Raw genomic sequence first — 16,932 nt, forward strand, 5'->3', positions numbered from 1 at the left:
AACTAAGTCAACTAAGTATCTTTACAATAATGCCTAGGAGATCACATCCTTCTTTTAATGGGATTTCACAATAGCTACTTTTAGGAAAACATATTATACAATATATTACATGATCTTTTCTTAATAGTTTTTTATTGCACGATGTACGATGAACGAATATGATGTGAGAATTCCTAGGATTCCCACCATTTGGATCCGGATGGAATCCAACGAACTTGGGTTGGGGGTGTTGCTGCAGCCTGGCTTTTAGTGATAGCTGGGAATTGGGGCACTAATAGAAAAGGGGTATTTGTAGTGTTTGGTAAAGTGGGAGAGATGTAAAACTCAACGGGATGGGAGAAGATCCTCTCCGGAGCTGGTTCCACCGGAGCCTCCGGATCCCCCTCCTTCCTCTTCTTTCTCTGCAGATTTTTGGCCCCCGAAGTCGGTGTCGTGGCCTCCTCGGAGCTAGTTATTGGCAACATCGTAGTAGTCATTGTCGACTGTGTGGTTTTGAAGTTTCCCAATAACTAGGTCCGAAAAGGCCACCACGCTGACTCCGGCCGACACCCACTCCGGGGGAGCACGATGCCAACTTCGAAGGTCGAAAATCTGTAGAGAAAGAAGAGGAAGGAGGAGGATCCGAAGGCTCTGGTGGAACCCGCTCTGGAGAGGATCCTCTTCCCAAAGGGACAGTGGTTAATGGGGACCAGTGGTCCCCCCAGTATTTTAATTTTTTTTAATGAAGTAGTAAGACGATGTCCTTTTACTCGAAATAAATATTTTTTATTTTTTATTTTTGTTTTTTGTATAGAAACAAACCCTGTTACGCGCAGGGAAAGCTGCACAACAGCAAAGGCCAAAAAATCACCATATTTTCCAGTTTCTGGTCGAACTAAAGGGGCTTAGGAGTCTCTCTTGGGCTTGTTGACAGCTTCACAACTGAGTGAGTTAGGTCTCACACTGGGTTAGCCATAATAATGTTCTTCTCTTTTTAATAGTGTGATCACTGAACAATATTTTACCCAATTTATTGAATGAAATCAAATATAGCTAGAAAAAGATAAGGACCACCCCTATGATTAAAACATAACAAGAAAAATATAAGAACTACCCTAAAATTTTGAAAAACCAATCACAGGGCCTCTCAAACTAAATGTGCAATCTTAAACAGTAATCTGTTGTACACTTAGGTTTTGTCATATTTATTAGAGCAATGTTGTTGTTTTTAGCACATGCATTTAAATTTAGTGAAGATGAGTTTAGTGTAAATGACCTCATTGTTTTGTTTAAAATACAAATAGCAGTAAATTTCTGTGCTGCTTAGTGCTTGTGCATTAGAAGATTCTACACACCTACACATTGCCAAAAGTTGATTTCTTCAACTTTAATCACTACCTACCTACTCCACCAATTGAGTATTACACTTTACCAAAATGTTTCAACATTATTGATCAGATTATATAATATATGTTTCCCTTCTTTATATAACTCATGTAATTAGCACATTTTTCAAAAGTACTCTATAGATGGAAATGCAAGAAGCAACAGAAGTTGAGGCAAGCCTAAGAGGCCAAGCAGATATATGGAAGTACATGTTTGGTTTTGCTGATTCCATGGCCTTAAAATGCGCTGTGGAGCTACGCATAGCCGATATCATACACTCCCATAGTCCTAATGCTGGTGCCTCAAACTCAAAGCCTATGATCACTTTGTCCCAATTAGCCTCATGCATAGCACCCTCCCTAGAAATCACATGCCTCACACGCATCATGAGACTTCTTGTCCGCCGAAATATATTCATTGTTCATCACCCATCCGATGGTGGGGAACCTCTCTATGGGTTGACACACTCATCAAGATGGTTGCTACATGATGCTGAGCTGAGCCTAGCTCCAATGCTTATGATGGAGAATCACCCTTGCCTAATGGTTCCTTGGCATTATTTCGCCCAATGCATCAAAGGAAGAGGTCCATGTGCCTTTAAGATGGCCCATGGGCTTGAGATTTGGGACTATGCGTCTCAAAATCCAGAGTTCAACAAATTATTCAATGATGAAATGGCCTGTACGGCTAGGGTTGTGATGAAGGCAATACTCACAGGTTATGAACATGGGTTTGATAGTATAGGATCGTTAGTGGATGTAGGTGGTGGGACTGGAGGCGCAGTGGTTGAGATTGTCAAGGCATATCCCAATATCAAGGGTTTCAATTTTGACATGCCGCATGTCGTAGCCGGATTTGGATCCTCTCCTGAGCTAATGGAGAGGATCCTCCTGACCAAGTGTTATGGGCCGTTGGATTTTCATCCAACGGCTATAATTATATTAACTTTAAAAGGACCCACCTGTTTGTAGCCGTTGGATTTTTATCCAACGGTCCATAACACTTGGTCAGGAGGATCCTCTCCATTAACTCAGGAGAGGATCCAAATCCGTCGTAGCCATGGCACCGGTGTACCATGGTGTGTCACATGTAGGTGGTGATATGTTTGAGGGCAATATTCCAAATGCTGATGCAATTTTTATGAAGGTAAGTCACTTATTACATTCAAGTTACGGTATGATCCATTAGGATGATTGTAGCCTTGTGGGCATTGTTTTAAAAATTTCCGTTTAGCGTTGTTTATGCCTCACTTAGATGCTAGACGGCTACCATTGCGATTAATGCTTAGATTGAAAATTAAGAAATTGTGCCTAGACCTACCTCCACGAGTCTCACTTAGCAGGCTTTCACTTTATATTTTATTTTTTCAATAAATTGTAAAAGATTTGTTGAATACTTAGATAAACACTCATTATATTTTGTTCTCCACATTTTCAATTTGTTCTAATACTTCATAATTTATATGTCATTTTATTTTGCAATTAATGTATCCTAATACAATTACGTATTTTTTTTAAGTATAAGTAGACATTTATTTATATGTTGTATAATAAATGTAATTAAAATTAGAAGAAAAAAAAAACCACCTACACTCCCCTTAGATGTCTAGGTGCTAGGCTCCTACTCGCCTCTCGATTAGCGTCTTTTAGAACCTTGCTTATAGGTATGAATTTTTTTCAATTTTTTTTGTCACCTCGAATATGGAGATCTAGTAGTTTTTTATCTGTGAAGAAACATTGTTAGTTAGACATAATAGCAGTCTTTGTTAAAAATTGAAATGACAAGCTAATTAACTTTTGATTAATGCAGTGGGTTATGCACGATTGGAGTGACAGTGATTGCATCAAGATTTTGAAGAATTGTCGAAAAGTAATACCAGAGAAAAGTGGGAAGATCATTATTGTTGATATAGTTCTAGAGCCAAATGGTGAAGGGATTTTGGATGACACAGGATTGGTCTTTGATTTGTTGATGATTGCACACGCGTCAGGTGGAAGGGAGAGGACTGAGAGTGAATGGAAGAAGATATTGGAAGGAGGAGGTTTCCCTCGCTACAAAGTCATCAAAATTCCAGCTATAGCATCCATTGTTGAGGCCTACCCTATGTGAACTAAATTACCAGTATGATGCAAATGTTGTAGTTATTATGGAATGCCAATAAAATGATGCTCAATCATGGTGACTCCAGCTGGTTTAAGCACTTCCATTAGACCCAACTTGTTTGTAACCTAATCCTCAATATCCAACCCTTTTTTTCGCTCTAGTAAAGTAAATAAATACAATGAGCCAAAAAAGAGGGCAAGGCCTAACTACAACCAAAACAAGTTTACCCAGACTAGCAACAGTGCAAAAAGCTTGTATTTTTTTTTTAAACAAACGATATTATCTATATTAAGGAGAGAGCTGGACTTAGCATCACAATGGGCTAGCAATAATGTCTTTCAAATTTGCCTTTGGCGAGAATCGAACCTAAGACCTCTCACTTACTAGTGAAAAAGAATACCACTAGACCGTAGTACTAAGTGGCAAAAAGAAAAAAAAACTTGTAATTTATGTAGTGAATATGATCATTTATCTGTGTGTTTGATTCTCTCTCTCCACACATGATAGCACTAATGGGTTGAATTATTAGTTGTTAGTGATTAATGGTTCTATCATTTTAAGAAGGGTTCAAATGTATAGATTTGTAGTTCTGCAGTGGAGAATATGTCACATGTTTTCTCAAGCTATCATGATGTTATATGGGTCTGGAGAAATATTTATGTTCCACATTATCCTCATTGGAACCAATTTGGTTCCTTCCTTGGTTGTGTGGAGGCAAATTTAAAATGCAATGATCTGCATGAGCTTGGGTTACCTTGGAATCTTGTTTTTGTTGTAGCCTTATGGTTCTTATGGTTCTTATGGAAGTGGAGGTGTTGTGCTATATTTTGTCCTAATTTTATTAAACCTCCTAATCCAAAGAAATGCATCTTGGAGTATTCTACTGAATGACTCAAAGCTAATATTAGCATCTCTAGTAAACACACCGTGTGCAGGTTCTCTTGGCTTAGGTTCTTCCTCCGTCTAGGACTTTTAAGTTAAATGTGGATGGTGCTAGGCTTGGTTCTAATATGGTGATTGGAAGTGGAGGACTAAATAGAGACTGGCACGGTAATTGGATCACTGGCTTTATTGCTAAAAAAGGAGTTGGGGAAGTTCTCCATGCTTAGCCTTTGTTTTATGGGATGAAGATAGAAATTTCCCTCATCTTATTGTGGAGACTGATTATGCTTTGGTGGTCTCTCTCATTCATGGTTCACCTAGCCTTATTAATCATCCTCTCTATGGTCTTGTCTAGGAGTGCAGAAGTTTGATCATAGAGAACTGAAGTTGTAATGTGCAACATATTCATAGATAGCGTAATCTTGCAGCTGACGGGTCAGCCAAATTGGATTTAAATAGCGAGATGGAGTTTCAAGAGCTTGCCGAACCTCCTCCTTGTTTAGTTCAAACTCTTTCGGATGACTGCTTTGGAGTTGCTATAGCTAGATTAGTTGTTTCTTTGTGTTTTCTTTTTCTTCTCCATGTTACCCGAAAGAAAAGGGTTCAAATGGATGAATTTCTCTTTGAGTAATCCATCTCTTAGTTTCAAATTGGTTACAATTCTTTGACAACTTGATGGAAAAAATCAAATGTGTATTACAAGTTTTTTCCCTCTTTTCGGCAAATATTTAGTTTTAGTTCTAACGTGGGGTACATTAATAAATAATAGGCTTTTTAGTTAAAATGGTCCCTGAGATTTGAAATCAATAGAATTGGTCCCTGAGTTTGTCCACAATCAATCATTTTGGTCATTCCATGAAAAATCTCAATAAAATAAGGGTAAAATGACAACAATATCCTCAATTTTTGTCAAATCATTTTGGTCTATTGTTTATTAAATTAAGGTTAATTTTGTCATTTTGATCATTATTTAACATAATGTTTTTTCCCAAGGACTAAAATCATTGATTATGGACAAACTCAGAAACAAATTCTATTGATTTCAAATCTCAATGACCAAAGTGAGGAGTTATGCAAATCTCAGAGACCATTTTAGCTAAAAAGCCTAAATAATGATGATACATAGTGAACACATAAAATATTAACAAATCATATGATTGTGAATTGTATTAATTACATTGAAAAAGAATCAAAGAACAATGAGGAATGGAGGAAAATGAAGAATTAGAGAGAGAAACAACTCAAGAGAGAAAGAGTAAACTATATGAATTGTATTTCAGACTTAATGAATTGGATCCTCACAATTACAGAGCTTATATGCACACGTACATCTAGCTTAAAGCTTCCTTCTTATACTTCTAACGAACTAACTAACTTCTAAACAACCTAACATCTTTAGTATGACATGTCAACCTCACTAACTAACCAATGCTGAGTTGTCATTTATTGATACTCAACAAATTGATGATATAATCTTGCTTAATTATAGTACAATCATGTCTAATGATTTTTTTATTGCAAATGTATACTGATTATTTAGGTACGGATAATGTTATTCACACCCTTATTTTTACCTTCCATACACTCTTATTTATTTTTTGTCATTGATCTTTTTCAAAAGCGGCCAAAACTATTAAAGAAGAAAGTAAACCACATTACCAATTATTTAGATACAAGACAATACATGACAAGACTAAAGAAGAGGCCAAACCTATTGAAAAAATAAGGTAAACCTTCATTACTAGTGATTTAGGTACATGACAAGACTAAGGAAGAGCCCAAACCTATAAGAAGGTAAACTTTCATTACCAATTATTTAGGTACCTGATAAGACTAAAGAAGAAATTAAAAATATTGAAGAAAGAAGGTAAACCTTCATTACCAGTTATTTAGGTACATGACAAGACTAAAAAGAGGCCAAACCTATTGAAGAAATAAGGTAAACCTTCATTACCAGCTATTTAGGTACATGACAAGACTAAAGAAAAGGCCAAACCTATTGAAGAATGAAGGTTGTTGATGCACAAAACTGGGTTGGCTTTAGAGCAACTTAAAGTGTCAAGGTGTGACCTTTCAAAATGTTGCTTTAGTCATAATATGTACAATGATACGAGGTAAAGGGAGCAAACAAAAGATGTGCGTGGTTCTCCTTACGTTGAGCTACATTCACGAGGGTAGAGGAGTTCTCATTAGTAATGTAGAGTTCACAAGATGCAAAAGTTTAAGCATAATCAATATCATAAGTGAGTTTTGTTGATGCACAAAACCAGAAGGTCCTGGAACAACGTAAATCTGACCGTGAATCTGCAAGAAAGTAAAGAACACAAGATGTATCGTGGTTCACCCCAATGTTTGGGCTACGTCCACACTGATGTTGATATTGTTTCACTTTGAATGGTGAATATACAAGAAGGCTAGAGGCAGTGTGCTCTCTAGCCTATTTTCTGTGATTGCTCTCTCTGAGATGTTTTCTCTCTTCCCATGGCCTAAACCTTGACCCCCCTAATGAGGAGAGTGAGGAGTCCTTTTATAGAATAAGGGCTCCTCACTTATTACATATTTGCCCCTTCATTTATTACATAATTACATTTGAGTCCCCCGAGTATTTATATGAAGTCTAAATACGGATGCCCAAAATATGGTACAAATAAGTTCTAATAATTGCTTAAGTAGAATAACGTCATCATGGATCAATTGCGGGTGAATGATTTCTTTTTATAGTAGAGGTGAGTCTTTTGTTATCGTCCGCAGTCGATGTGGGACTCTAGGAGCTTTATTCAGGTGGGACTCTAGGAGCTTTATTCAGGTGTTGACACGTGTCACCTTGTGTTTGGTTTCTTGATTGAAGAGGAACTTCTATGCTTCGGCAGGGGTGTCTCTGCACGAACCCTTCAATAGGTCTTCGAAGGTATTTAGTTGACCAGTACTCGATAGATTCAAAATTAAGGAGAGAGTAGGAGTGAGTGCAATCGTACCCGCCTCTGTAACCGGGGCAACACCTCCATTAGCTGTGACAATACTATCCTGTGGTGGTGATGTTGTAGAGTTAAATAAAGTACGATCATAAGTCATATGATCAGTGGCTCCAGAGTCAATGATTCAACCTATTTCAAGATTAACAGATGCAATTAAGGCTTTGCTCATGTTACCTGGATCATCAGATTACTCTCGGGAAGCAATCAAATTTAAAAGTGAACGTTGCGGGCCCAGATTATCTGGATGAGTATGCTCACGTGTTGTTGCTATTGGTGGGACAAGTGGGCGTGCTGCAGCCTTGCTGTCAATGCCAGCACGTGCTGGACTTGCTGGATTGCTAGTGACAGTTTGGGCTTCAATTGTCAGCCCACTTGTGGAGTCCTTGGTAGTCGATGTGACTAGCCCACTAGCAGGTTTGCTGGTGGTCAGCACAAAAAACACAGGGCCAGCTTCTAGAACCGTGGCCTGCGCATAATCTGCAACTTTGGTATGCGTAGTATGGCTTTCATCCATTGAAGGCCACGGTTTTGTGGCTTTGTTTTGTATGTTTTCTGGGTTTGGGTTGTCTGTGGAAGTCTCTTGTCTCGAGACTTTCTAGACGCAGTCGGCAGTAAATCAAAGGAGTCTCACGGCTTTCTGCAGTAGGACCAACCAAGAAATTCTCACGCTGGCAATACCTGGAATTAGGATTTGAGGAAGAGACAGACCGAAACCTGCTCTGATACCAAGATAAAAGTGTTTAGGGTTTGAATTGTATTCCGTTATTCTTCTCCTTCGAGGAGCTAAATATAAGATACAACTTGTAATACAAGTAATATTAAAAGAATTATAACCAATCTAGGAAATATAATTATATTCCTAATCTAATTTGGACTCACGCCAACAAAAATATATTAACCATAACACAGAAAGATACAAAATAACTTCCAAAACTAACTACAACACAAGTTATAAATTAAAATATGAAACCAAAAAACATAGTTTTTATATGTTGGATCTTACCCTAGGCATAACATGGAGTCCAGTTGCATTGTTCGAACAAAATTTTGATATGTTTCTAATTGCAGCCCTTTTTTTTAAGTGGTCACGCCCCTTTTCCTTCTAACCCGGAATTTGCACTTCAATACAATCTGCAAGCATAAAGAAGCCAAACTTTTGCTATTTTATTTTATGTTGCAGGCTGCTTATACTAAATATATATAATATTTATTTTCAGTTCGGCATTGGATTACCGAAAATTTGAGTAGACCATATTGAATCTAATACCGAAATTTCGAGATCGGTTTGGTATTTCATCCCGAAAATTTCGAGAATTTTGGTTTGTGATAGGGATTTTTTTTTGTTTGGTTCAGGATTTTTTTTCCAACCCTGATCCCTGATAACATTATTCTACTTAAGCAATTATTATAACTCAATTATGATATTGATTATGCTTAAACTTTTGCATCATGTGAACTCTACATTACTAATGAGAACTCCTCTACCCTCGTGGATGTAGTCAACTTAGGGAGAACTACACACATCTTGTATTTGTTTCCCTTATCTCTTATCATTTTACATATTATGACTAAAGCAACCTTGTGAAAGGTCACACCTTGACACTTTAAGTTGTTCTAAAGTCAACCCAGTTTTGTGCATCAACAACCTTCATTCTTCAATAGGTTTGGCCTCTTCTTTAGTCTTGTCATGCACCTAAACAACTGGTAATGAAAGTTTACCTTATTTCTTCAATAGGTTTGGCCTCTTTTTAGTCTTATCATGTACCTAAATAACTGGTAATGAAAGTTTACCTTCTTATAGGTTTGGGCTCTTCCTAAGTCTTGTCATGTACCTAAATCATTGGTAATGAAGGTTTACCTTCTTTTTTCAATAGGTTTGGCCTCTTCTTTAGTCTTGTCATGTATCTAAATAACTGGTAATGAGGTTTACTTTCTTCTTTAATAGTTTTGGCCGCTTTTGAAGGAGATCAGTGACAAAAAAATTAACAAGAGTGTATGGAAGGTAAAAATATGGGTGTGAATAACACTATCCGTACCAAAAAAATCATTACACGTTTGCAATAAAAAATCACTAGACATGATTGTACTATAATTAAGTAGGATTATTTGTTGAGTATCAATAAATGACATCTCAACATTGGTTAGTTAGTGAGACTGCCATGGCATACTAAAGTTGTTAGGTTGTTAAGAAGTTAGTTTGTTATAAGTGTACAAATGAAGCTTTAAGCTAGATGTATGTGTGCATAAAAGCTTTGTAATTGTGAGAATCCAATTCATTAAGTCAAAAATACAATTCATGTAGTTTACCCTTTCTCTCTTCAGTTGTTTCTCCCTCTAATTCTTCATTTTCCTCCATTCCTCATTGTTCTTTGATTCTTTCTCAATGTAATTAATACAATTCACTGTCACATGATTTGTTAATATTTTATGTGTTCACTGAGCCTAAATAATAATGATACATAGTGAACACATAAAATATTAACAAATCATGTGACAGTGAATTGTATTAATTACATTGAGAAAGAATCAAAGAACAATGAGGAATGGAGGAAAATGAAGAATTAGAGAGAGAAACAACTGAAGAGAGAAAGGACAAATTATATGAATTGTATTTCAGACTTAATGAATTGGATCCTCACAATTACAGAGCTTTTATGCACACATACATCTAGCTTAAAGGTTCCTTCTTACACTTCAAACAAACTAACTAATTTCTTAACAACCTAACAACTTTAGTATGACTTGGCAGCCTCACTAACTAACCAATGCTAAGTTGTCATTTATTGATACTCAACAAATTGATGATATAATCCTGCTTAATTATAATATAATTGTTGATGCACAAAATCAGTGAGAACTTTGGTACAACAGAAAGTGTTAAGTTTGTGACATTCGCTAGATTGCTCCGGTCACTAGTGTGGATAAGTATGTAAATGGATAGAGACAGGGAAGCAAACACAATATGTATGTGGTTCACCCAGATTAGCTACGTCCACGGAGTAGAGGAGTTCTCATTAATTGTGAAGGGTTTACACAAGTACATATGTTTAAGCTCTCATTTAGTGAGTACAAGTGAATGATTTAGTACAAATGACATTAGGAAATATTGTGGGAGAATGATCTCATTTTATAGAAGAGTTTCTAGCTTTGTTCTGACATTGACATGTGTCATGTTGTGATTGGCTTCTGATGTTGACACGTGTCGCACTGTGATTGGCCTCCTGGTTGGAGGGAGACTCTTCTAGATCCTTGACGGTATAACATTGACCGGTGCTCAGTAGTTTCGGGATTGGTTAAGTATGGTACAAACAACAATCATGTCTAATGATTTGTTATTGCAAGTGTATAATTATTATTTAGGTACAGATAGTGTTATTCAAACCCTTATTTTTACCTTCCATACACTCTTGTTAATTTTTTATCATTGATCTTCTTCAAAAGCGGTCAAAACTATTAAAGAAGAAAGTAAACCTCATTACCAATTATTTAGATACATGACAAGACTAAAGAAGAGGCCAAACCTATTGAAAAAAATAAGGTAAACCTTCATTACCAGTGATTTAGGTACATGACAAGACTAAGAAAGAGACCAAACCTATAAGAAGGTAAACTTTCATTACCAGTTATTTAGTACCTTATAAGACTAAAGAAGAAATTAAAAATATTGAAGAAAGAAGGTAAACCTTCATTACCAGTTATTTAGGTACATGACAAGACTAAAAAGAGGCCAAACCTATTGAAGAAATAAGGTAAACCTTCATTACCAGTTATTTAGGTACATGACAAGACTAAAGAAGAGGCCAAACCTATTGAAGAATGAAGGTTGTTGATGCACAAAACTAGGTTGACTTTAGAACAACTTAAAGTGTCAAGGTGTGACCTTTCACAAGGTTGCTTTAGTCATAATATGCAAAATGATAAGAGATAAGGGGAGCAAACACAAGATGTGCGTGGTTCTCCCTAAGTTGAGCTACATCCAAAAGGGTAGAGGAGTTCTCATTAGTACTGTAGAGTTCACATGATGCAAAAGTTGAAGCATAATCAATATGATAAGTGAGTTATCAATAGCAAGTGAATGATCTCTTTTTATAGTAAAGGTTAGTCTTCTGTTATCGTCCGCAGTCGATTTGGGACTCCAGGAGTTTTATTCAGGTGGGACTCTAGAAGCTTTATTCAGGTGTTGACACGTGTCACGTTGTGTTTGGTTTCTTGATTGAAGAGGAACTTATGTGCTTTGGCAAGGGTGTCTCTACACGAACCCTTCAATAGGTCTTTGAAAGTATTTAGTTAACCAGTACTCGATAGATTCAGAATTAGGGAAGTATATAAAAAATAAATAAAAACAGATAAACATTCATCACCAATTATTTTGGTACATGACTAAAGTTTGAGTACGTATTTACAAAGATACACAGAAATTGGGTTACATTGTGTTTCATTTATCTAAAGTTTTATCATTTCGATTTCTGACCTAAAACGATAAATTATAAGCATGCGAGTTCATGTTAGTTATAACACAAAGCCTTTCTTGATCAAGTGGAACTGAAAAGAAGGAAAACTTAGAACTGAAAAGAAGGAAAACATGGTTGAGAGTATGAATTTCACTCGGAGAAAGAAGAGATGCGCTTATAAAGAGTTAAACTACTTCTCATATTACCAATTAGTTTATGGTGGAACCTCAACTTTCTTCATTTATCAGAATATCTTGGCCTATGTGTGAAGCCCAAATGCCACGGAAAAGGATCCTCGCCAGATCCTTTTCCTAGGGATCCTAGGGATCCCATGATCTCACCCGTTCATCGTATATCGTGCGGTCAGTTTTTGTTAGGCACTATTCATATTTAATTTTAAATTTTAAATTTTAAATTTTAAAATAATTTCTGACTGTACGATGTATGATGAATGGGTGAGATCACGGGATCCCTAGGATCCTTTTCCAAATGCCACAACCTAATTTTTATTGTCCACATGTTAGGCTTGAAAATTTCTCTCATGTGAGAGCGTGTTGAGAATATAAATCCTATTCAGGAAAAAATAGATCTTGCATGTGCTTATAAGAAGTTGGACTACTCCCCATACTGCCAATTATTTTTATGATAAAACCTTAACTTTCTTTCGAACCCTGAGATGAAGTAAGGCATACTTATTATCGGTTAGTTTTTATTTCCTCGTGATTAGGCATTAACATAAATTTATTGTTTCTTTTTTTTTCAGGTACATGATTAGGCTCTAGCACAAATTTCCCATGGATTCAAGCTAATTATGGGGATCTGCATGATTCAGCTAGATAAACAAAAGGACAATGCTATTTGTATACATAGAAAACTGAGGTAATTAGCTACATGATACATGGAGGCTAATGTGGTTTATAGATAATAGGCTCGATGACGGTACCAATATCACTATAAATACATAGTGTATACGTCCACCACTTTTTACGTACATCGATCGGTGGTGATCCGAAAAGAAATTAAGGGAGGGAGATCATGGCAATGCCAGAACTGAAAGAAGAGGAAGGAGAAGCCATGTTCCAAGGCCAAGTTGATATTTTGCGTTATCACATATAACTTGGTTGAAAGCACGGCCTTGAAATGTGCATTGCAGACATCATAAACTCTGAAGGCCAAGGCCAACTCATCACCTTGTCACAAATTGCAGCTAAAATTGCATCCCCTACCACAAACCTTGATCATTTATGTGGCTTTTGAGCAATGAGGAGCAAAGCCTTGCCCCACTAGTGCTTATGGCCAATCAGCCCCATCACATAGCCTCCTGGCATTGCATAAGCAAATGTATAACGGAAGGTGGAAGTGGGTTTTAAAAGGCAAATGGGTTTAGCCTCTATGATTTCTCAAGTGAGATATCTGAATTGGGAAACTACTTCAAAGAGGGTATGGCATGTACGTCTAGGATTGTCATGAAAGCAATATTGTCCAATTATAAAGATGGGTTTGAGGGAGTTGGATTGATTGCTCATGTTGGAGGGAGTATAGGGGCAGCTGTGGCTGAGATTGTAAATGCACATCCACATATAAGAGGCATCAATTTTGACCTACCAGATGTGGTGGCTAGGGCACCAAGGTATCCTGATGTGACCCAATTGGGAATTGGATCCCCTCCTGAGCAAATGGTGGAGATCCTCATGACCACACAACACGGGCTGTTAGATTTTGATCAAACGGCTACAATTATTATTACTTTTAGAGAGACCCCCATGTTTGTAGCCGTTGGATCAAAATCCAACTGCCCGTGTTGTGTGATCATGAGGATCCCCACCATTTGCTTAGGAGGGGATCCAATTCCACCAATTTGGGGGGTGACATGTTTGATGCTATTCCCAATGCTGATGCCATTTTCATGAAGGTAAAATAGATCAATAACAACTGACATGTACCGTAGCATCATCAGCATTCAAATATGTCACAATATATAGGGACACATGCATTATAGATGCGTGCGTGCATGCGAAATATGTTTTCAACTAGACTGTAAATCTTATAAGAATTGTGCTCGATAGTTTGAGCGTATTGTATTAATGTTTATATAGAGATTACAGGTAGAGTTTGAATGAAGAACAAACTCTTCAAAAACAAACTTAAGATAATTTACAGATAATACAATTAACAAATAATCTATTTGAATTCAAAATCATTCAACAGCCAAAGGATTGGACTATTGGAAGTCGGAAGTTGTCCTGTCAACTTTTTCCTGTCAACCTTTTCCCTTAATTCAAGGGGTTGTTATTTATTTTCCCTAAGCCAGACAACTTCCTTAATTCAAGGGTGTCAACTTTTTCCTGTCAACTTTTTCCCTTAATTCAAGGGGCTGTTATTTATTTTCCCTAAGCCACCTGTTGTGGCGTAAAGCAAGAGGTTAATCCTCTTATATATTGTTGTACAATTGTAAAAGAACTCATGAGAAAAAATAAAATTCAATCCTTGAAAAACAATATGGTATCAGAGCAGGAAAATTAACCTGTGTCTGCTATACTGCTATCCGAGCGTGTTCAACCCTCAAAATGTCTGAAGACAATCCGTTAATATCCGAAGCTGAAAGCTCACTGGTGTCTTCCTCCATGAACGTACATGAGGTGGACGTCAACCCAAATCAAAGATTAAGCTCAGTCGTGTTGAATGAGTTTAATTACTTACCTTGGTCGAGAGCTGTGTCTTTGGCGCTAGGTGGAAGGTCCAAGCTAGGGTTCATAAATGGAAGCATCAAAGTACCTGATGCTTCCTCACCAAACTATGAATCCTGGCTTAGCAAGGATCAGCTGGTTATGTCATGGCTCTTGAATTCCATGGAACGTAAATTAGCAGAAATATTCAGCTACTCAGAATCCTCGTACCAGCTATGGGAAGCGGTCAAGGAAATGTATGGCAGCCAAAACAATGTTGCACGGGTCTTCCAATTAAAGAAGGACATCTCCGATCTGCCGCAAGATGGCAAACCATTTGTGCAACTCCTAGGAAGCATGAAAAGCATGTGGAATGAGTTGGAAATCTATCGCCCTCATATAACCGACGCAGCACTGTTACGAAAGAGAGCAGAAGAAGACAAGATATTTCAACTCTTGTCCAGTCTTGATTCAACGTATGAAGACCTTCGATGTCACATACTCATGAACACTGAGCTTCCTTCCTTCACCAGTGTGTGTGGGACGATTCAACGAGAGGAAGTAAGGAGGAAAGTCATGAACATGGGTACAACGACTAGTGTACCTAAGGCTAGGGCATATATAACCAACGAAAAGAGGTACAAAGGAAAGCATCCGAACTTGAAGTGTCAACACTGCAATAATACGGGTCACGTCAAAGACACATGCTGGATTTTACACCCAGAGTTAAAGCCTGAGTTCATGAAGGACAACAAGGGTGTGCAAAGGATGAACCGTACTCCACATCGAGCGAATCATGCGTCTACCTCCACCTCCAATGGGCCAGATCCACTCAAGAACTTCACAGCGAATCCAGCTGAACTCATGAACGAGTTTATGTCGTATCTTCAAAGCAAGAAAGGAGATGCTGGAAGTGATCGTGCTGATAGCATAGAAGAAGGGAACTCGACGGCATTGCTCGGTAAGTTTGCAGGGTTCTTGGCAGACACGAAACCCGTACCCCAAGAGGACATGCAAGGTATCATGAAAGCCTTTAAAACTGCTCTTAAAATAAATATGTTGCATGATTTTTGGGTTGTAGATTCGGGTGCCACAGATCATATGACCAACCATGTGTCTAAGTCTCAAAAATTTGAAAAATTTGCAAACCCTTCTCAAGTTTCAATTGCAAATGGTGAGAATGTAAAGGTCTTAGGAAAGGGAAAAATAAAATTAATGTCAGACGAAATTGAATCAATGGCTTTATATGTTCCTTCTTTTCCATTTCAACTTCTATATGTGGGAAAGATCACAAATACCTTGAATTGCTTAGCCATTTTTTCTCCTCACAATGTTATCTTTTAGGATTGTGCCACCAAGAAGACGATTGGTGAAGGGTTTTATTTAGATGGTCTCTATTACATATCAAAAAGCAATCCGAGAGGATTTCAAGCCAAGCTCAACCCCATTCAAGATAATCAATTGTGGCATCAACGTTTAGCTCATCCTTCTTCACTCATTTTGTCAACTCTATTTCCAAACTTAGGAAAGGATGCTATTTCATGTGAAACATGCCACTTGTCTAAATCCACTCGACTACCTTTTAACTCTTCCTTGTCTAGAACTAGTAAGTGTTTTGAACTAGTTCATTCAGATGTATGGGGACCAACTAGTGAATCATTTGATGGCTATAAGTATTTTGTGATTTTTGTGGATGACTTCTCTCGAGTCACATGGTTATATCTCTTAAAGTCTAAGAATGAAGTTATGGAAGTTTTTAAGGACTTTCATAACCTTGTTAAAAACCATTTATCCTCTCAAATTCAAACCTTATGGTCTGACAATGGCACCGAATATATGTCACATATCATGAAACAATATTTGAGCACTCATGGCATCATGCATCAAACAAGTTGTGTTGGAACACCTCAACAAAATGGTGTATCCGAACGCAAAAACCGTGACCTACTTGAAAAAACAAGAGCACTAATGCTACAAATGAATGCACCAAAGAGATTTTGGTCTCAAGGTGTTATGGCAGCTGCATATATCATCAATAGATTACCCAGCCGAGTCTTGGAATTCAAGTCTCCACTCGAGGTCATGAAAGGAAGGAAAATTGACCTCTCACATCTTAGAATGTTTGGCTGCATCTGTTTTGTGCATGTTCAATCTCTTTACCGAGATAAATTAGATCCTAGAGCTGCCAAATGTATTTTTCTTGGTTATTCATCTACACAAAAGGGATATAAGTGTTATAATCCCCAACTAAAGAGATTGATTATGCCCAAAGATGTACGATTTCATGAAACTAACCATTTTTTCAGCAAGTCAAGTGAAATCACAGCCCAAGGGGATGGCATCTTGGATGTGTTCCCACTACCAAGAATTGAACTGGAGGGACCACAACAATGCGAGCTCAGTTATGTCAACGTTGATGCTTATCCCAATGAAGATAGCAATGAAGGGTCTCACTCTGAGGATACACTGCATGACAATTGTGACAATCAA

The 16,932-nt window shown here is 37.4% G+C and overlaps 2 protein-coding genes, 1 long non-coding RNA gene and 1 pseudogene across 3 annotated transcripts; 3 read left to right on the forward strand and 1 right to left on the reverse strand.

Moving 5' to 3' along the window:
• The first annotated feature begins 1,508 nt into the window (after positions 1 to 1,508).
• Positions 1,509 to 3,643, forward strand: LOC126610076 (xanthohumol 4-O-methyltransferase-like). The gene is made up of 3 exons (XM_050278049.1): positions 1,509 to 2,217; positions 2,426 to 2,511; positions 3,175 to 3,643. The coding sequence occupies exons 1-3, from the start codon at positions 1,509 to 1,511 to the stop codon at positions 3,472 to 3,474; spliced, it is 1,095 nt and encodes a 364-aa protein (XP_050134006.1). The 3' UTR covers positions 3,475 to 3,643.
• Positions 3,644 to 6,270: 2,627 nt separating this feature from the next.
• Positions 6,271 to 8,472, reverse strand: LOC126610077 (uncharacterized). The gene is made up of 3 exons (XR_007618365.1): positions 8,329 to 8,472; positions 7,500 to 8,039; positions 6,271 to 7,374 (listed from the first exon to the last, which is right to left on the reverse strand). It is a non-coding gene; the product is annotated as an uncharacterized LOC126610077 (long non-coding RNA).
• Positions 8,473 to 12,811: 4,339 nt separating this feature from the next.
• LOC126610078 ((R,S)-reticuline 7-O-methyltransferase-like) lies at positions 12,812 to 14,752 on the forward strand (annotated as a pseudogene).
• A 102-nt stretch (positions 14,753 to 14,854) lies between these two features.
• On the forward strand, positions 14,855 to 16,533 carry LOC126610079 (uncharacterized). Its single transcript, XM_050278050.1, has 2 exons — positions 14,855 to 15,460; positions 15,787 to 16,533. Exons 1-2 carry the CDS (start codon positions 14,947 to 14,949, stop codon positions 15,813 to 15,815), a joined length of 543 nt encoding a protein of 180 aa, XP_050134007.1. The 5' UTR covers positions 14,855 to 14,946; the 3' UTR covers positions 15,816 to 16,533.
• Positions 16,534 to 16,932: the final 399 nt, after the last annotated feature.

The sequence above is a fragment of the Malus sylvestris genome, chromosome 17, assembly GCF_916048215.2.
Source record: "Malus sylvestris chromosome 17, drMalSylv7.2, whole genome shotgun sequence".
NCBI lineage: Eukaryota > Viridiplantae > Streptophyta > Magnoliopsida > Rosales > Rosaceae > Malus > Malus sylvestris.